The sequence below is a fragment of the Triplophysa rosa genome, linkage group LG20 (assembly GCF_024868665.1).
Source record: "Triplophysa rosa linkage group LG20, Trosa_1v2, whole genome shotgun sequence".
Classification (NCBI taxonomy): Eukaryota; Metazoa; Chordata; class Actinopteri; order Cypriniformes; family Nemacheilidae; genus Triplophysa; species Triplophysa rosa.
Genome location: NC_079909.1, coordinates 18,977,096 through 18,995,709, shown reverse-complemented (window position 1 = coordinate 18,995,709; position 18,614 = coordinate 18,977,096). Strand labels below are relative to the sequence as shown.

Here is an 18,614-nt window from a genome sequence, read left to right as displayed (position 1 = left end):
CCAACTTGTTTATACATTAGTTGCCAATTTTTTCTTTCTCGAAACCAACATCCATGTTGAAAATGCCTTTTATTGCCATCCTGGAAAAGTTTCCTCATATTGTGTCGCGCATCCAGGTCTAATGGTCCCTCTGAAGTACAGGTGGGTGAATCTAACTGCCTTGTCAGCATATTTTTCTTGACCTTTGTTAAGTTTTATTAAGCTGCTTGTAGGTGTCAGACGTGCTATTGTTAACACAACAGCATCCTTAATAGTGTCAGCTGTGAAAACACACAAACCACATCCTAGTAAACGTTTTTTTTATTAAAAATGTCCTTCCCTTCTGACATCCACAGATTGGTACAACATGTACGGCAATAAACAGATCTGTAAACATTCGAATCTGAAAATACATTTGCACAAAAATATCGAATAAAACATTTGGTGTCAATGTTGTATCGTAAAACGTTTTTTTTTTTTTTTACATAGTCCCCTATGTTTTTTTTTCTAAGAAAACATCTTCAAGTACAGTGCAGAAAAGTTAAAGAACAGCACATCAATAATAGAGCTTAACCTGTATCAAATCCAGAACATTTATCTCATTTTTATTCAACTAACTAAATACAAGCCTTTTTATGTTTTCTGCAATAAAACCAAAATCTTTATCTAGAGAGACCATAAAACGCATTCAATTCTTCTGGAAATTTGTTTTTAACATTTATAAAATCTTGGATGCATAGATGCCTAATGTTTTATCCAAAACTGTTTTTGTAGTAGGTGTATCATTAATAAAAGAGAATCTAACTTTACAACAGATATACAACAAAAAAACAAAAGTGCCAGGCAAAGGAAAGATGGGAAAACAAAGACAAATTGAAGGGCTTTAAATTCACATGGAGTACAACAGATGTTCTTTTCGGCTACAATAAAAAAACGCATCAAAGCGGGAACAAAACATAAGACATCATTGCTTATAGGCTAAACGCATACAACAAATCCATTTTTATCCATTACAAGAACTATTTAAATTTCCAGAGAAACAAAACAAATATAATGACTATATAACAAACGTAAAAAAGAGAGATTTATCAAATGTGATTATGTTGAGCTGCTTTCCCCCGAACACAAAGAAAACTGTGCGGGTGAGGAAGCATTTAACTAAAATAATGAAAGTAACTCGCATTGAACGCTGCACAAAAAAAAAAAACATTAGTTACAATGTAAAAGGCGTAAAGCAACAGTACGCCCCCGATGAGAAGACATCTGCATGTACAGTGCTTACAATACAAGAGCAACCAAATACAGTCGGAATGCTGCAGGAATGCCTTTTTACAACAAAATCTCTGGAAAACAGATCAATTCACAATGCTACTGACTATCCCATTACAGTATGTACAATAAAAGGCTTACATCACCTTAAGTGATATTCCACTCAAAAAATTTAATTCTGTCATGAATTACTTGAATACATGAATAACGAGTTGTTCCAAACCTGTAAAAATGTCTTGGTTCAGTTGAACACATAGGAAGGTATTTAAAAGAATGTTATCAACTGAGATGTTTTTCTAATAGTTAATGGTGCCCCAGAAATGTTAGTTGCTAACATTCTTCCAAATATCTTTCTTTGTGTTCAACAGTACAAAGAAATGTATACAGGTTTGGAACGACTCGAGGATGAGTAAGTCATAACAGAATTTTAATTTTTGGGTGGACTATCCCTTTAAGGAACATTACAAGAAGACGTAGTCATTGCTAACAAAAAACTAATTGTCAATATGAATCACTGCCGAGTTTCATTATATGAAAACAACAGATCAGAGAAATTTACAAAATGTTGCTGTTGGAAATACATTCGCACCCTTGTATCACAAAGGTGACTAACATGGCTATAAAGGTTTCAATGCCTGATATAATCCATCCTGAAAATACTCAAAAATGAGGAGTAAACAATGTTTCATACAATCCATTATCTAATGAATCTTAAATACAATCCTGAACAGATTGGAGCTTTTATTACCCTACAGTTTGTTCATGACATGTTACTTTGAAGAAACAGTTCAGGTTGAACTTAAAACTACATTTACATTTACAGAAAACCAGTCAATAAGAGCTTGAAGAAGTTGTATTCCGAAACATTTCTTTAAATAAACGAAACTGTGTTTTAGTTCAATAGCTCTACAGGACAAGACACAAGTCTTTAAGAATAGAGAAACAACTGACAACAGGACCTCAAGGCACCATGTAAAATAGCCATTTTAGTAAACATTTCTACTGGATCTTACATAACACGATCTCACCATAAAGACCCTTTCACATGACTCAAACGTTATGGATTCTTTGAACAAACCTGTCAATTGATGCTTCAAGTTAAAACCATTTTAATTTCGACCCTGTTTTTCTAATAGTGTCAGCATGAACACTAAACCTGCGATACTGTGCCAGCATATATACATCGAGTTGTAAGACAGCGTCAAAGGCATATCATGACATTCAGAGAATAAGAAACTCATGTTATGAGTCACGTCAAAGGGCCTTCATGGAGTTGATTGGGCACGTAACGTTTTGTGAAAGGATAAGGATTGTGGGTAATCATTTACCTGAGACCTTGACTTGAGATGCTGAAATAGTTTTTATATAAACATTTCCCTTTCTTATCATTGCATTTAAAATGGTCCTACAAGAGGGACTAAAACGCTCAGTTTGTTTTCTAACACAAAGGTGAAAAGCACCTTAGCTGCGAACAAAGTGTCAGCGTTTACGCCTCACGTTCCAGTTTGGCATCTAAAGTACATCAGTTTAATATCATGGCTTGAGTTTGTCGAGCAGAGAGGTAGGGTTTATATTGTGCAACATTTGGCCATTGATTCTCTAAATTAGTTTATATGCGAGAGTGAAGATGTACTGAACGAACTGCGATACTGCTCTGAGATCAGATGAGGATTGCAAGCAGCGCTTGTATAATTTGGTACAGACATTAAGCAATCTCTGCCGGCGTTTCCCACGCAGAATCTGATCCTCCTTGGATCCCAAAGTGATTTCACTGGCTGAAAGAATTTGGTTATGCTTACAACGCAATGGTTTACTACCGAATCACATGCCGTACAAAATAAAAAAATATACATTTACACGACCAGCTACATCAAGAAAACGTGACAGACAACACTAATCGTACATCACACAGCAAAATCTCTCAAATCTCAGATTGATACGATTCTGCAAAGGGACTTGCACGACGCTGGAAAGCAGTCAAGTACAGGAATGATTTAAAGCATCTGGCTTTCACGTCCAACCGATCTCTACCAATCCCATGATCCTAATGGATGGATGTGGCCAAACTGTTTTAAACACCGAGCTGGTGCCGATTCATTCATTCTGTGTTTTGTACGCTCCATTAGCCTAATGGTGAATCAGCAGTCTACTGAAGTGAAGCAAAGCGTCTGGTTTTTCTCACCAAACGGACATCATTTCTAATGGCTTCCAGGCTTTCAAAAAGGGGAAATGGTTTGTGTGAAAAGACGTGCATTATTATTAGCATCATTTGAGCGCCGTGTCTGGCAGTGTTACGATAATGGTGCGATGAGGTTGGGGCGTGTTTGTCACAAAGTCACAGAGTATGCATCAAGGGCGCCGCCAAATTGGCCCTCGAAAATGTATGGCATGGTCAAAGCACCAGAAATGTTTGAGCCTGACCTGTGCGCCAAAATGCACCAAAAATATCTCATGCATATCAAACTAAAATGGAATTATGAATTTAAGATGCACATTTGATCAACTTTGGAAATGGACGTGACTTCAACTCGTAGTTTGTCTGAAGGAATATATTTGATCATCTCATGGCAAATGTGTTCATGTTGCTCTTGACGTTTCTGGGCGAATTCCTGCGTACTTGACAGGACCTCAGTGCAGCTTGTTCATATCTAAGTGCTGATCATGTGGTTACCGTGACAAAACACTTTGAACACATGGGAATAAGTGCAGAGTGTCGAAAGGTACGAGATAAGAGACGTCATATCACCTTTATCAAAATCACAAGGCAAAAAAGGGGCGGCTTGGCTTAGCAAGGCAGGTTGGTTTGAGGACCTTCCCAAACAAAAGGCAAACCTGGGTTAAGGTGAATCAAACACCTCTCTGGTCCTTTTATGATATAAACAAACACACCATGCTCATTTTGTCAGCTTAGTAACAGATGCGTAGATCTCCAACCATCTGCTATCAGGACATGGTGATCATTTCAAAGCCAATCCCTGAAGGCCAGCACATTTACAAAGAGAAACGCAAGAACGGTCCTGCAGAGACACACACGAGAGAACGGTATCCACAGGGATTTGTGACATCATCAAGAGTCAAGCGGACGCTCCTGACGTTTAAAGGAAGGTCATAAATCTCCGTTACCTGAACGGGGTGAACAAAATGAGGTTAATCTGCATCAAGAATACGGGGCAAAGATGAAGCGTGCTGGTCAACCGGCCTCCTTACGTCTTCTGAGGGTCGGGCGAGATGGGGCCCGGCGTGTCGGTGCCGTTTAAACTATGCGCGGGTACGGTGAACTGACTAGAGCTCAGGACAGAAGGGAACTGCATGAAAAAGGAGAAAAATGGCAAGCATCCTTAAAAATATGTAATGTTATCACCAAATGGACCAAGCTGTCCAAAAAAATAATAATATTGTTCAATGATGTGTTGAGAGTAAACAAACTGACTCACCTGGAAAAGGGAATGCGGGCCCTGTCTGCGGGCGGGGCTTAGCGGTGCGACCGGACTGAGCGTACTCCAGAAATGGATGTTTGATAGAAGAGGACTAGGGGTGAGCAGCAGGGGCGTCTGTAACAAACGTGACCTGGATTCAGACCTTAAATTCAAGCCCAATTCCTCTCCAACGTGCATTCATTAAGAATTAATGCAGCATCCCCCGAAAACATTGGGACGAGGCATAACCTCGATATATAAATGTTTCATTAAAAGCATCATAATGTGAGACTATGAAGCGATAAGAATTAATCACAGCGCACGGGTCCTGTATTTCACTGAAAACTATAAATAATAGATTTAAATTAAACTGCATTTCATCTTTCATCTCGCTCAAAAGACGGCAGGGGTTGATCCTCTGGGACGGGCTGTATGAGCGCTCATAAATGCAAAGATTGTGGAATGGTAACGAGGTGATCCATCAAAGTAGCATCCGGCTAAACCTCACCATATGATCAAGTTACGACCAATGAGTGTCCTGGACGCCCCAGAATCAGCTCAATGCGCTACTGCCCTCTTGTGCCTACATCTAAACACACCACCAGAAAGAAATCTATTTGATATGATCCTACTCCTGTTTAGGGCTTAATGGGCTAACACATACGATTCCATTTTTTTCAGATTAACGTGTTAAAATATTTAACACGATTAAAGCAGCATCCCTTTATTTGGTCATCCTTTGTCTAGTGTTACATTAAATAATCACGCTCTTATTCATGTAAAGGCCTTTAAGCCGGATTTGAAACAGTTGACGCGTTCAGTGTAGATACACAGCTTCTATCTGTGGGATGCGACACAACGAGCAACGCGACAGCAGTCCCGTCTGGTGTGTACAGTCACGGGCTAAAGGCTGCGTCGGTCAATCTGTCAGACAGCACAGCATCAGTATTAAGTTCTCTTTCGTGCTTGAATGAACAAAACCACACAAGATTATGCCAGAAAGCCCATTTTGTCTAGCATTTTTGTAAGCACAGATTTCAACGTGGTATATAAAATCCTAAATGAATGCAAAGAGTTGTGAAAATGGGAGAGGGCGTCGGATCTGCGTAGAGCAGCAGCTCTTAAAGGGGCCGCGTTCTGAAACCTGCTGCTGTGACTCCTGTCACTAATGTTCATCAAAGCACAAAAGAAAAGAGGAATTCAATGTGTTTTGTAGCTTTAAATGAGAATTCTTCTGTATTTAATGTAGAATTTACCATTAAAGACAAAGTGTTTGAGAACTTAATTCAATTTCTGTATATTTCCTACCTGTTAGACATGAGAGCGCTCGGTTATTCTGTACTTCAATGTTGAACGACTATAATTAATGTTAAAATAAAGAAATAACCAATTTAATGGAGACATCAGTTGCAGTAATAATATCAAAATGTTGGCTTTCATTCATAAAATTATGTTGTTGAAGAAATCTGTTGTTTCTACATTAATTTGGAGATTAAATGCGAAAAAATTTGAACGTAAAAGTCTATTTACAATCATTAATGTTATGTGCGATTAATCGTGATTAAATCAGATTCATATTTTTAATCGACTGACTGCACTACTCCCGTTTAAAAAGACTTGAGAAATTGAGAGAAATTGACCAGATATAATCACCTCTATTTTGCTTAAAACGGATCTCTTTTTTATTTAAGTCTATGTGATTTTCACACATTTTATAGACTGCTCACAAAATAAAAATTCTGTTATCGTTTATTCATCCTCATGTCATGTAAAACATGTATATGACTCTTTTTTCTCTAGAACATAAGAGAAGATATTTTGAGAAATGTTTTGTATCTGCACAATGGAAGTCAATGGAGACCGATGTCATTTGGTTACCGACATTCTTCAAAATATCTTCTTTTGTGTTCTGCAGAAGAAAGAAAGTCATCCAGGTTTGGAATGACATAAGGGTGAATAAATGGGTGAACGCTCCCTATAAGTGGCTAAACAAGTGGTCATGTGGTCAGACTCACCTGCAGAAAGGCTGGAGTGAGAGAGGCTGTAGGGAGGGAGGGGCTTAGATTGAGAGGGCTGATGATGTCAGAGCTGGTCACCACCAGCGTGGGCATCAGCTCCAGGCCTTTGGGTTTCTTAGACTTTCCGCTGTGACTCTGAGGTGGAGAATGGGATGCCTGAAAGAACATGTCCTTGGAAATCTGAGAAATCAAGAGAGAGATACGTTGGTTTTTCAGTTTTTAACATTTAGATGCTGCAACATATTTAACAAACATGTTTACACAATATTCCTCAGAGATGAATGTACCTGCAGCTGAATCTCTGAAGGCTGGGAGGAGATTGACTCTATTTCGCTGTCAATCACCAGCTCCTGTGAATCAGTCATTGGAGATGATGAGGACGAATGATATCGAGAGATTAGCGATGGAGAGATTCCTGAGAACGGGAAGCCCATCGCGGTGGTCTCTACAGGGGGCGTCTCCACAAACGCACACACTACATGTGAAAAGCTCGTGTGTTTGATCTCTGACTCTGTCCTGGCAGGCATGAGGGCCAATTGAAGTTCAGGCCTCTCTGTAGGAGACTGTGTGGTCGTCCTGTTCTGATGAATGGTCCCGAATTTAATGACTGTGGGTGGTTGGGGCGAGTCCTGGCTCACCTTTTTCTCCGCTAGCTTTTCTCCTGGGTTTTCGATCTTGATGGATTTGAAGAGTTGCGTTCCTGACTGCAGCGAGTTCAGCGTGAAGGATGTGTACAAGCCGGAGTGGATGTAGTCGTTCCGACTGGGCGCTTTGGATTGACCCGGTGTTCCACCGCCTCGGTCAGGCGCTGCTTTACTGTCTTTATCCCCAGGGATGTGTGTGGGTCTGTCAGGAAGGGACAGAGCCCCACCAGAGCCCCCATCTGCACCCTCTGTCCTGGTTATATCGTCTCCCTTCAGAATGTCAGGGTAGGACACAAAGCGATACACAAACTTCTGCCCGTTGACTTTTTTGATGATGTTCTGCAGGAGGGATTGGAGAAGATAAACACCATGACATCTATTCATCAGTTTATTAGAGCACTGCGCTAGTGGTGCAGAGGTCATGAATATAGTATTGTTGAATATAATACATAATACACTGTTGAATAAAAGCATCTGCCATGTGCAGAAATGTAAGAAATGTCACTTGTCACTTTTGTTTAGTGTTTTTGCAACAAACCACAAACCCAAAGTATTAAGTTGAAATAACTTGTCATCTTGTACTGTTTGACCTACAAATGCAAATGATAACTTAAAATGTATAGAATGAGGATCAGAAAACGACTTCAGAATGGTGGTTAGAATGTTGATGAATAACTTTCTCATTCATTCAGTACAACTAAGAAAATCACACAAACAAATAAATGAAAAAGTCAACGAAGAACCTTGCATGTTTACCAGCCAATCTGTGATACTCTCCAACCCTCGGTCACCTCAACTAAACACAATAACATGCAATTAACTAGTAAATTAACCTGCTTTAAGAAAGCAGGAGGAATGTGGAAAACAATGCCCTTGCCCAGGGTGCCAAGGCAAACACCAAAAGCTTGCGAAAGCCTCAAACATGCGGAATAAACCACAGCTGACTAACCTAACACTACTACTGTGAAAACACACCCAGTGACACTGTTTTAGCTGGAGACTTTAGCTGTGTGTGTGTGTGTGCGTGTGTGTGTGTGTGTGTGTGTGTGCGTTCATGTTTGTATATCCCGGTGGGGACCTAAACCTGAATACACACCAACACATGGGGACTCGTGTCACCGTGGGGACCAAAATTGAGGTCCCCAGGGGCAAAAAAGCGAATAAATTGTACAGAACAATATTTTTTACAAATCTAAAAATGCAAAAAGTGTTCTATGATCTTTAGGTTTAGGGATAGGGTTAGGGGATAGAATATACAGTTTGTACAGTATAAAAACATTACGCCTATGGACTGTCCCCACGGGGATAGTCAACCAAAGCCTGTGCGTGTGTGTGTGTGTGTGTGTGTGTGTGTGTGTGTGTGTGTGGGTGTGTGTGTGTGTGGGTGTGTGGGTGGTGAGAGGCAACAGAGCTCACCATTATCATAAACAATAACTTCAATATAAAAAACGATGTCATTATTTACCCACTCTAATGGCTAAAAACAGAAAGTAACCAGGTCATGTCAAAAACATACATATTCATATGAATTCAATTCAAGTGTTCTACATTTCCAAGCCATATATGAGGAACAGAATAAAATCTGATGCAGAGGTTCCCAAACCTTTTCATTTAGGACCCTTCTAGATATAATAATATAATCTCATGAGTCAAGACCTACCAAAATATTTTGTAATGGAAATACGGGCAGTAGGCTAATTGTATTTCTCTTGCCAGTGTATGAATAAAATACACGTTTTTTTGCAATACCAAAAATACCTTATACTTGATATAAAAGATTGTATTGTGAATCTGTCCCTATTCACTTTCAAGGTAAAAAACAGCATAACATGACATCACGCACCTTGTCGTAATAGTAACGCAGAGCCCGGCTGAGCTTGTCGTAGTTCATGCTGGGTTTGTTCTTGCGGGCACCCCATAATCTGGCCACCTCCTCTGCCTGCAAGAGTTTAAACTCTCCATCTTCATTGGTCCAGCAGATCAGCTTCTCATTACTGGGGTCTAACAGAAGCTGAAGCAGGAACTGCCACAGGGTCACTGAGCTGTCCATGATCTCCGCTGGTGAGAAACGTTCCCCTATGGGACCCTGTTCGGGCAAATATCCTGACGATAGCTGAAACATAAAAGGATACATTCAGATGCCGGGATGACTGCACTCGACACCAAACGACAATAAAGGCCAATTTTTTTTAATCGTACATTCAGACCAAGCTTTTATATTCAGGGGCTATTTTGATCGATTGGTGAATCAGAAATTACATTGAGTGACACAACATTGAGTTTGTCAATTATGATTTTTGTTAAATGATAATTGCTTTATTCAAAGAGACCGACTTCAACTAAATTAAGGCTTAACAGTTCAAGTGAACATTTGAATACACATCATAAATATAAACACAATATTAAACACCAAATGCTACTGGCTTCAGAGTAATCCAAGCATTGTGGTGAATGCAAGCTGAATGTGTATAAACAGCTTAAATTAAAACTAAATCTGCCTTGACTCATCCAGCATCCAGCTGGGAGACAAGAGAGAAAACCCACGTACAATCTGACGGAACAGAACACACAGAAATAGAAACACAGAGGCGAGACATTGCGTTTATTACAGACCGTTATGTAGGAGAGCTGGTCTGGGAATTTTGAACTATGCATACGGAGCTAAGATCAAAATAAACTTGTGTTAAAAATTGTGGCATGTTACATGGTGATACTGATGCATTGCATATTATTACATAAATGACATTTACTACATCTAAATCACTTTGTGAATTTTCTTTAAATCTAAAATACACAATGCATCACACATTCAGCTGAATATTACAGAAGTGAATTTTGTTCATTTAATTACTAAATATTTGATTTAAATGTATTTATTTCAAACCAACATCCATCTTATTGGTTTCAGCCTTTTCCCCACTTGAGGTGAGATTTTGCATGTCGCATTACCTAAAATTTGACATCGTTGTGACTAGATCTAAAGCTCGCTTACATTTACCTGAATCACAAATTTAAAGACCAGCAAGCAGGCCTTCGTCTAAATGGCTTTTGGTTTGAACTTTTGGATTTATATGGACAAAAGAACCCTACTAAAATATTAATATTACCCCTGATAATACCTGACCGAACTGACTTTATTAATTTACTACCTTGACTGATAAAGAGATAGTTCACCCAACAATGAAAGTTCTGTCATGAATTACTCACTCTCTAGTTCTTCCAAATCTTTGTTTGGTTGAACACAGAGAAAGATGCTTGTAACCAAACAGTTCTTGGACGCCATTGACTACCATAGTAGGAAATATTACAGTGGTAGTCAAAAGTGCCCCAGAACTGTTTGCTGTCCTACATTCTTCAAAATATCTTATTTTGTGTGTTCAACAGAACAAAACATTATGAAGGAATTTTTCCTACTATGGTAGGCAACGGTGGTGTCAGAACTGTTTGGTTATAAGCATTCTTCCAAATATATTTCTCTGTGTTCATCAGAACAAAGACATTTATACAGATTTAGAACAACTCAAAGGTGAGTAAATTTCATTTTGGGTGAACTATCCCTTTAATGGCATCATTTCACACATGCTGGATTTTTATAACGTTACATCATAGGGACTTTTAACAGACAGTTTACCACCTATATCATTCACATTGAAAAACTAAAATGACATACCTGACATGGATTTTGAATGTAAAAGTAATGTAAAAATCTACGTTACAACTGTTGTATTGATGTGCAGTATAATTGAGTGTAATGCAACGTTAACAGCATGCATTACAACACGTCAATGTTAAAAAATGAATCCATTAAACAAGACAAAATTCACCTACACTGTATGCCTGTGTCAAACTAATAGAAAATACAGCATGCGGTTTTCGTTGCATTATAATCCATAATACGAACAGTATAAACATGCAGCACTTTCGTTTGGTTGTTTTATAAGAGCCTAACGCAAGCATGCCGCACATTTAATAAAGGGTCAAAGTGCATTATTCACTATTTACTGCCTCCTGAAATACTTTTAAATAAGTTATTAAACGGGAAATTTAGCAACTGTGGGTTAGAATTCACACGAAACAACACTGAACAGCAACCTGTTAGAACTTGAGTTTAGCTCATTAGCATAAATCAATGTCTATCAAACTCACCTGAAAGCTTTCTGTTCTCCAGAGTCCACCTCGAGCACAATTTTATTTAATTAAAATAAAATGTAATAAAATAAAACGAGCAAAACCCTGTTCCCTGTATGTTTACATCGTGTACAGATAGGTGGTGGTCTGGTCAGCTAGCCTAGCGCACTAGCCTGCTAGCAACGAAAGTCTTAGCGAAGTTGCGCTGACAGAAAATATACGTTAAAACCCGACCATTCGAAGCGGTTTTCTGTCGGATTTACAACAAGACGACGAAAGGGACAGAAAAAGAGAAAACGCGACGAGCTAAAAGAAACGTCGCTCCATCTCACGTAAATTACTCAAAACCGAACTGCAGCCACAAAAATACAAAACAGGAAACGACGAGAATCAAAGACCACCAGATGAAAACACGCGTTCACTCCATTAGAACATACTAAGTACATGTGAACACTGCGAGGATATAAATGAATAAAGGTCCGAATAAAAATCGACCTGGAGTTCTGGTTAAAGCGTTTAAAATCTTCCTGATGAAAGTTGCGAAACACGAGCAATGCGGCGCAGCCGGTTATTGTGCTGTGATATAATTTTTAGATCATCTCGTGATAGACATTTTCATGCACACAACGCATATAAAACACGAAATCAATTCTTTAACTTATACAACTTTATAGAATATATATTATATTAATATAATGCGTGAATGTGTGTATATAGGTCGTATCTATATGGAGTTCAAAGGTGGAGCTCATGAATCAACACTTGTTGAGTTTGAACCGATGATACCTACATTACTATTTAACAATCTTATAATATACATTCTTTAGTCAAATGCATTCCGTTTCTATGTTGAGAGGTTTGATATTCATGAATCATTTGATAATCATAATAATCAGTAACCAATAATGCAATAAGAATAAGAATGAATATTAAAAGGTGCTTTGTGTTTCTGTGAATTTCATCATTACTAAAACACCTGATGGGTCTCAGATAATCAAAATGTGCATGACAGAAACACCACCTCAGTGTAACCACAATGTAATGGCATAAATTTCCACATCCTCAGGCCACCGTCATTTACACAAGCATTTATTTATAACATAGCCTCATTCCTTCTCATTTGTGTGTAGGAAAGAGTGACAGGATAAAAATGTCTTACGTGCCTTCCAAACAATCTCCATCACTGCAGAAAAACATGAGAAATAAATGACACTGGAAGATTCTCCTGCAGTGTACTAACATCACAAAGCATTTGTCAAGAAACAACAACGTTCAACATTCTTAAGTCAACCTTGTACAAAAAGGATTTAAACCCCCCTAAAACTCCATTCCATTATATTTTAAAGAATATTCCAGGTGCAACACAAGTTAAGTTCTTTGTGATATCATTTCTGTGTTTTGAGTTTTTCTTTATAAAGTTTTTACCACTTTATAAGTTTACGTATATAAGATTATTAGTGATTTTATCTTACTTTCTTCTTATTCACATGTGTAATTCTTGTACCTATTCTTATGACATTCATGCCAATGCATTACCCTATATAAAATACTTGTAAGTGCATTAGTGTACATAATATTTTGCTTATTTTTACAAACCGAGGACCGAGTTAACATCATTGTCAGTGTGCAACATATCTGTGCGGTCGATAGAGCTTAACTTGTATTTAACCTTGAACAGATTAGATTTCTCCAAACCTTAAAGTTCACATATCACAGCTTTACCAAAAGTTTTTTTTGTAATTTTATTTTCTTACATAGCAAAATAGCATTCTTCAGTTATTCAAAAATATAACCTACATTTCACCAGCTATATGGTATGAGAGCAGCTATAGTTGGATGAGCTGTTAAATGGAAACTGTAAATGCATTAACATGATAAAGGAAATAATTTAACGTTTTTATTGGGATGAGGGTGGAGGCAGAGAATCAAGGATGAGCCCTTGGTAAAGGAAAACAAATGGCATAATTTCCAAAACAGAAATGTCTCTTGGACAAAGAAAAGAGCATTTTTAAAATCAGGGTTACATGATAGTACTATCTTAAATACTGTGAATCAGAACCGTGTAATATTAGAGATGATGAACCTACTTGATCGTTCAGATATCTTCGTTACAACAGCTACACACATTTGAGTCCAGTTCTAATATGTGAAGAAACCGAACATTTGTTGAGCAAGAAAGGGAACAGAATTAAAATGCATCAGATGTTAAGACAGATGTTAAAAGGCAAAGACGTTAAGAGTTTGACAGGATAAAATGACCTCCGTGTGTTAGATGAACATGATCTTGTATATAAACTCCTGTCCAATGGATGAGAAGAAGCCTTCGATGATGTATCGGTTATATGATGTCCAAATAGCTTCATTTCGACAGGAAGCAACCAGCTGCCGGTTTTTGTGAACAGTACATCTGTTCTCAGCGATTTAGCTTATCGACCGTGACGGCACTACGTAGAAAAATGCATTGACCTAATGCAAAGCACATTACAACGACATAAAGGAAACAATTCTCTTTTGTGATTACAGATCGAAGAGAACATTGTTTCTAGCTTATATGTTTTACAGTACATAAGTTTGTTCTTCCATGTAGTGATGTTATCCAGAGACCCATAAACGGGCGAGGCTCTGGTTTGGCATACGACTCTCAACAGACTGAGAGAGATGAGGCACAAGAAAACAGCACAAGCAACTTGATGCACATAATGTCTTTCAGCTGGTGCAGGGATGTGATTGGGCCAGAGAAATTCGTGATATTCCAAAGCACAGGGACCAAAACAATACGAGCAAGTAAAAAAATTAAATATGGTGTGACCTCACACAACAAATCGGACCTAATCTAAGGCACAGGTCACACAAACCAAAATTCTGTCATCATTTGTTGAGGCTCATTTAAATATAAGACTTATTCTTCTGTGGAGCACAAAAGAAGATATCTTGAGAAATGTCTCAGCTGCTTCGTGTCCTTAGAATGGAAGTCAATGAGAGCCAGTGTTGTTTGGTGACCAACGTTCCTTAAAATATCGTCTGTTGTGTTCTGCAGAAGAAAGAAAGTCATACAGGTTTGGAAAGGTGAGTAAATGATGACAGAATTCTCATTTTTGGGCGAACTATCCCTTTAACAACATATTTGAAAGAACTATACTCAACCAGAGTATTTCAATAGTGCTATAAAGTCTGGGTCATTTTTTTTATATTATATTTATATTATTTAATTTGGGGTAAAATAAATTATAATTTGTAAAAAAAGAAAATTAAGCCTTTTTCAGCATTACACAATTATTTTCATAACAATTAAAACAGTTAACATTCATTCTTATTACCATAACAGTAAAACTGCATCCACGCTGTAAATGAGGAATGTGAGATAACGTGTTGGGTTGGATGTCGGATGCTTTACGTTCACTGACTACCAACTTATTGCCTTTGCGATGAAGTTTTAGCAGAGTCATAAATGTTGAGGTGTCGTACAGAGATGACAGTCGGCGGTGATTCAGCTATGACATCTGGCTACGATGTGCGACAATCACAAAAAATCTTCAAAATCGTAAAGTGGGGACCCGGTTTAAACCTACTGTAAAAAAAAAAACCCACTTTCATTATCAAACAGTATTGAATACAACAAATACCATTACATCTCACATTACAATTGTGAGAATTACATTTGTCCCCATTACAGCAGACTTTTTACAAATGAATGGGCTGAATTGTCAAAAAAGGCTTAATTTTCTTAATGCAAAGTCTCTATTTTTGTTTAGATTTTAAGGTGAAATATGACAGTTTGCATTATTTTCACCCTATAATGACAGAGGCCATGTTCCACAATGCCTAAGCCATAGTGCATATCGTCTTGATTTAATCTAAAAGGAAAGTTCCACAGGATTCTGGCTTTAGCTAACACTCCAGAGCCAAGCAAAATACTGAACTCCTCGTGGATTTCCACCCTCTAACGCAATATTCACAAAATGTACAAGATGGATTTGTTATCGCCCTTTAACTCTCACTTTCTGTGACCTGTTTAAAGACCTGCATAAAACAGATCCCATAATAACCTGAAGCTTCACAACAATAAGAGACCAAACGTGATGGAAGCTTCGCTTCAGCCCACCGAAAGCCAGAAATCTGCTTTGAGCTTGACAATCACATCCCTGGGTTTCGAGTCAGCTGACTGTAGCACCAAGAAAAACAAACGTCTGGATTAACGGTAAAAAAGTCGGGGAGGAAACAGACCAAAATGAAGGCGAAGGGTTACAGCTTGCGAGCCTGTTTAGATATCATTGCTTTCCCTCTGGGACTGAGAGGCAGACTCCGGCTTTGTGTGGGGATCCGCGAGTCAGACGTTGGCCCTGACCAGTCTGCCGGCACGCGGACCCCGGTGCACCTTGGTGTGTTTGGAAAGGTGGTCGCTCCTGGCGAACTTTTTGTCGCACATCGTGCACTCGTAAGGCTTGACTCCCGAGTGAGACCGCCGGTGGCGTGACAGCTCGTCGGATCGAGAGAACCTTTGAAGCACAGAAAACAGCAGCTCGTGAGAAAAAACCTAAATGTATTTATTCAATTATTATTATTATTATAGTTTCCCACACCATTAAACCAATACATTTCAAAAACTGTCTAACCTCCACCCGCAGTCGGGCCAGCTGCACAGATACGGCTTCTCGCCCGTATGTCTGCGGAAATGAGCTTTCAGGTGGCTGCTCTTGGTGTACATCTTCTCGCACCCCGGGTGAGAGCACTTGTGTACCCGCAGGGTTTCCGCCAAGGGCCTGGATGGACGCGGCGTGATGGCTTTGACCAGACCCGTGCCGGTGATTCCCACCGCCCTGACTGTGAAAGGCAGGGGGGCGATCTTCACATACTTTTGGTCTTGGTTGAACGCTTCGCCAACAATAGGGAGTAAAGTTGCCGAGGGCACCTGCGGTGAGAGAAGGGTAATGTTCTGTGCCCCCTGGACACCAAGCACCAGGTGGGCCACTCGGAGCCCGTTGGGCACACCCGTTTGGGCGTCTGGTTGTGGGAGGGCGTGGCTTAGCTGGAGCGGTTGTAACTGTAGCACCAATGGAGCACCGACAAGCACTGGAGCGGTGCTAGTAGCCGCGGCACCGAGACTCTGAACCGCAGGGGTCGTCGTCGTTGTTGTTGCGGTGGGTTTCGACCCTGCGTCACCAGGGGAAGACGGATGAGCCGGAGGGTCGTCGTTGTCGTCCTCCTTCGCTTTCTCCTCTGGACTCAGAGGAGCACAGTTGACCAGCTCCATCTTCTCCATCAGGAATTCCTCAATGTCCTCCAGGGTGGGAGAGAAGGTGCTGGGTAGCTGAGATATGAAATCTGGCAGCTTGGGCGGTTGAGCCAGCAAGTCCTCAGTGGAGTCGAAATAGATCTGCAGCGGCCCGTCGTCGTCATCTTCCTCGCCCGGGCTGCAGCTGCAGCTGAGCCGAGCGCCGGCATCTCCGGTTTCGGGGCTGGAGCACGAGATGGAGCTGCCCGCCTCGCTGCTGCCTGCCTCTACGAAGTGTAAGGTGGCCCAGGCGTTGTCCGCGAACGATTCATTAGCAGTGGCCACCGCTCTTTCGCTTATGGAGACCATTTGTTGGTGTGAAGATCAGAGGAAGGATGAAGGTATCGCCAGTGAGCACCACAGTTTGTAAACGCTGCCAAAAAAACAACAGTAAAAATGAGAAAGATCAAATACTCAACAAATTTTCATGCAATAATTCACCCAAAATATAAATAATATATTTGATATGAGAAATATTACTTATTAAAGAAAAATGTATATTTTATTTTATACATATTTATACATCATAGCGGTATTAGCTGAACGGTGTTTATACTTTTATAAAATAATCTCTATTGCAATTAATTATTTATTATTAAGTAGTTATTCTTTTTTACTGTAGTACAGTAATTGTCGCAATGCAAAACGTATCTTCTCAAAGTCCTAAAATATATCTAATGTTTATTTGCTCAATATAATATAATATAATATAATATAATATAATATAATATAATATAATATAAATATAATGTCTCTCTTTGGGGGGGTCGGGGTGAAATATGACTGACATGTTCTTGACATGTTTTGGGAGATTCAGCCCAAAAACGTATGAACACAAAATATCAAGTCAAAAAGTGATTGTGTGAGGCTTTAAATCGTAAAACAACTCAGATACTGTTCATAACTAAGCAAACAAAATGTTTTTGCTTCATACATCCACTATGAAAATCGCACTGGGACTAGCTGGTTTAAAAAGTCAAGGCACAAATTTCAAGTTAGTTATGAGAAAATTTTATTTGCAGGTGACATCTTATACACCAAAAAGTATTTTGGGAGTCCAAACACTTTCCAGAACAATATTTACATGCACAACATGACCTACATTGCCATGCGTTCAGAGATGAAACGCTATGGGCTTTATGGGGCAGAAAGGGGAGGGGCTGTTTAAAAACATCATCACAACACAAAACAGTAACATCACATCTTAACGCACACTTTCCCGTTATAAAAACTAAGACCCTGACAGAAATGTTTGACACATTACGCATAATAAACAACACCAGACACACACGACGCTCAAAACATGTGTTGGAGAAAAGTGCGTCAGCAAGGCAGGAAAACAGGCCTGCACAAACACACATGCTCCCAACACGCAGCCGAGAAAAACTGCACAATTTCCCGCTGCACGACCACAACATCCACCAAAGACACGTGTCAAGTTCAGCAGACTGGGGTCATTTAGATCGACACGAAAATCTACAGCGATCTAGTTTATCGATCCGGATTAAGATTATTATACGTGTCTCGTTACCTCGAGTAAATACGAATCGTGTCGTCCGGATCGTGGATGTGCGACATATGATGAGTCCAGTTGTCCCTTCTGATATTATTGTTGGGAAGAACATCGTCCTTGCCACGGATCCATGTTGGCATTTTTCACGGAGGCCTGTCACATGACACGCATCGCGATGCACTAGAGGGCACGGATCCTATTCCTCGTCTCTGATTGGCTGTCCGAACGGGGGCTCGCACCGAAACGAAGCGCGTGATTGGTCGGAGTAAAAAATCTTATAAATTATGTATAAAGATTGGAAAAACATCCAACGAAACCGAGACTGTAAAAAATCACACTGCATTTCTGCATTTAAATGCGTTGATTCTATGATTT

The 18,614-nt window shown here is 39.5% G+C and overlaps 2 protein-coding genes across 2 annotated transcripts; both read right to left on the bottom strand.

Moving 5' to 3' along the window:
• Positions 1-286: 286 nt before the first annotated feature.
• elk4 (ETS transcription factor ELK4) lies at positions 287-12,037 on the bottom strand. The gene is made up of 6 exons (XM_057362019.1): positions 11,473-12,037; positions 9,170-9,439; positions 6,970-7,665; positions 6,680-6,862; positions 4,683-4,799; positions 287-4,553 (listed from the first exon to the last, which is right to left on the bottom strand). Exons 2-6 carry the CDS (start codon positions 9,374-9,376, stop codon positions 4,452-4,454), a joined length of 1,305 nt encoding a protein of 434 aa, XP_057218002.1. The 5' UTR covers positions 9,377-9,439; positions 11,473-12,037; the 3' UTR covers positions 287-4,451.
• Positions 12,038-12,545: 508 nt separating this feature from the next.
• On the bottom strand, positions 12,546-18,402 carry si:ch211-117k10.3 (Krueppel-like factor 15). The gene is made up of 3 exons (XM_057361594.1): positions 18,258-18,402; positions 16,068-17,099; positions 12,546-15,950 (listed from the first exon to the last, which is right to left on the bottom strand). The coding sequence occupies exons 2-3, from the start codon at positions 17,033-17,035 to the stop codon at positions 15,782-15,784; spliced, it is 1,137 nt and encodes a 378-aa protein (XP_057217577.1). The 5' UTR covers positions 17,036-17,099; positions 18,258-18,402; the 3' UTR covers positions 12,546-15,781.
• Between the last annotated feature and the right edge of the window lie 212 nt (positions 18,403-18,614).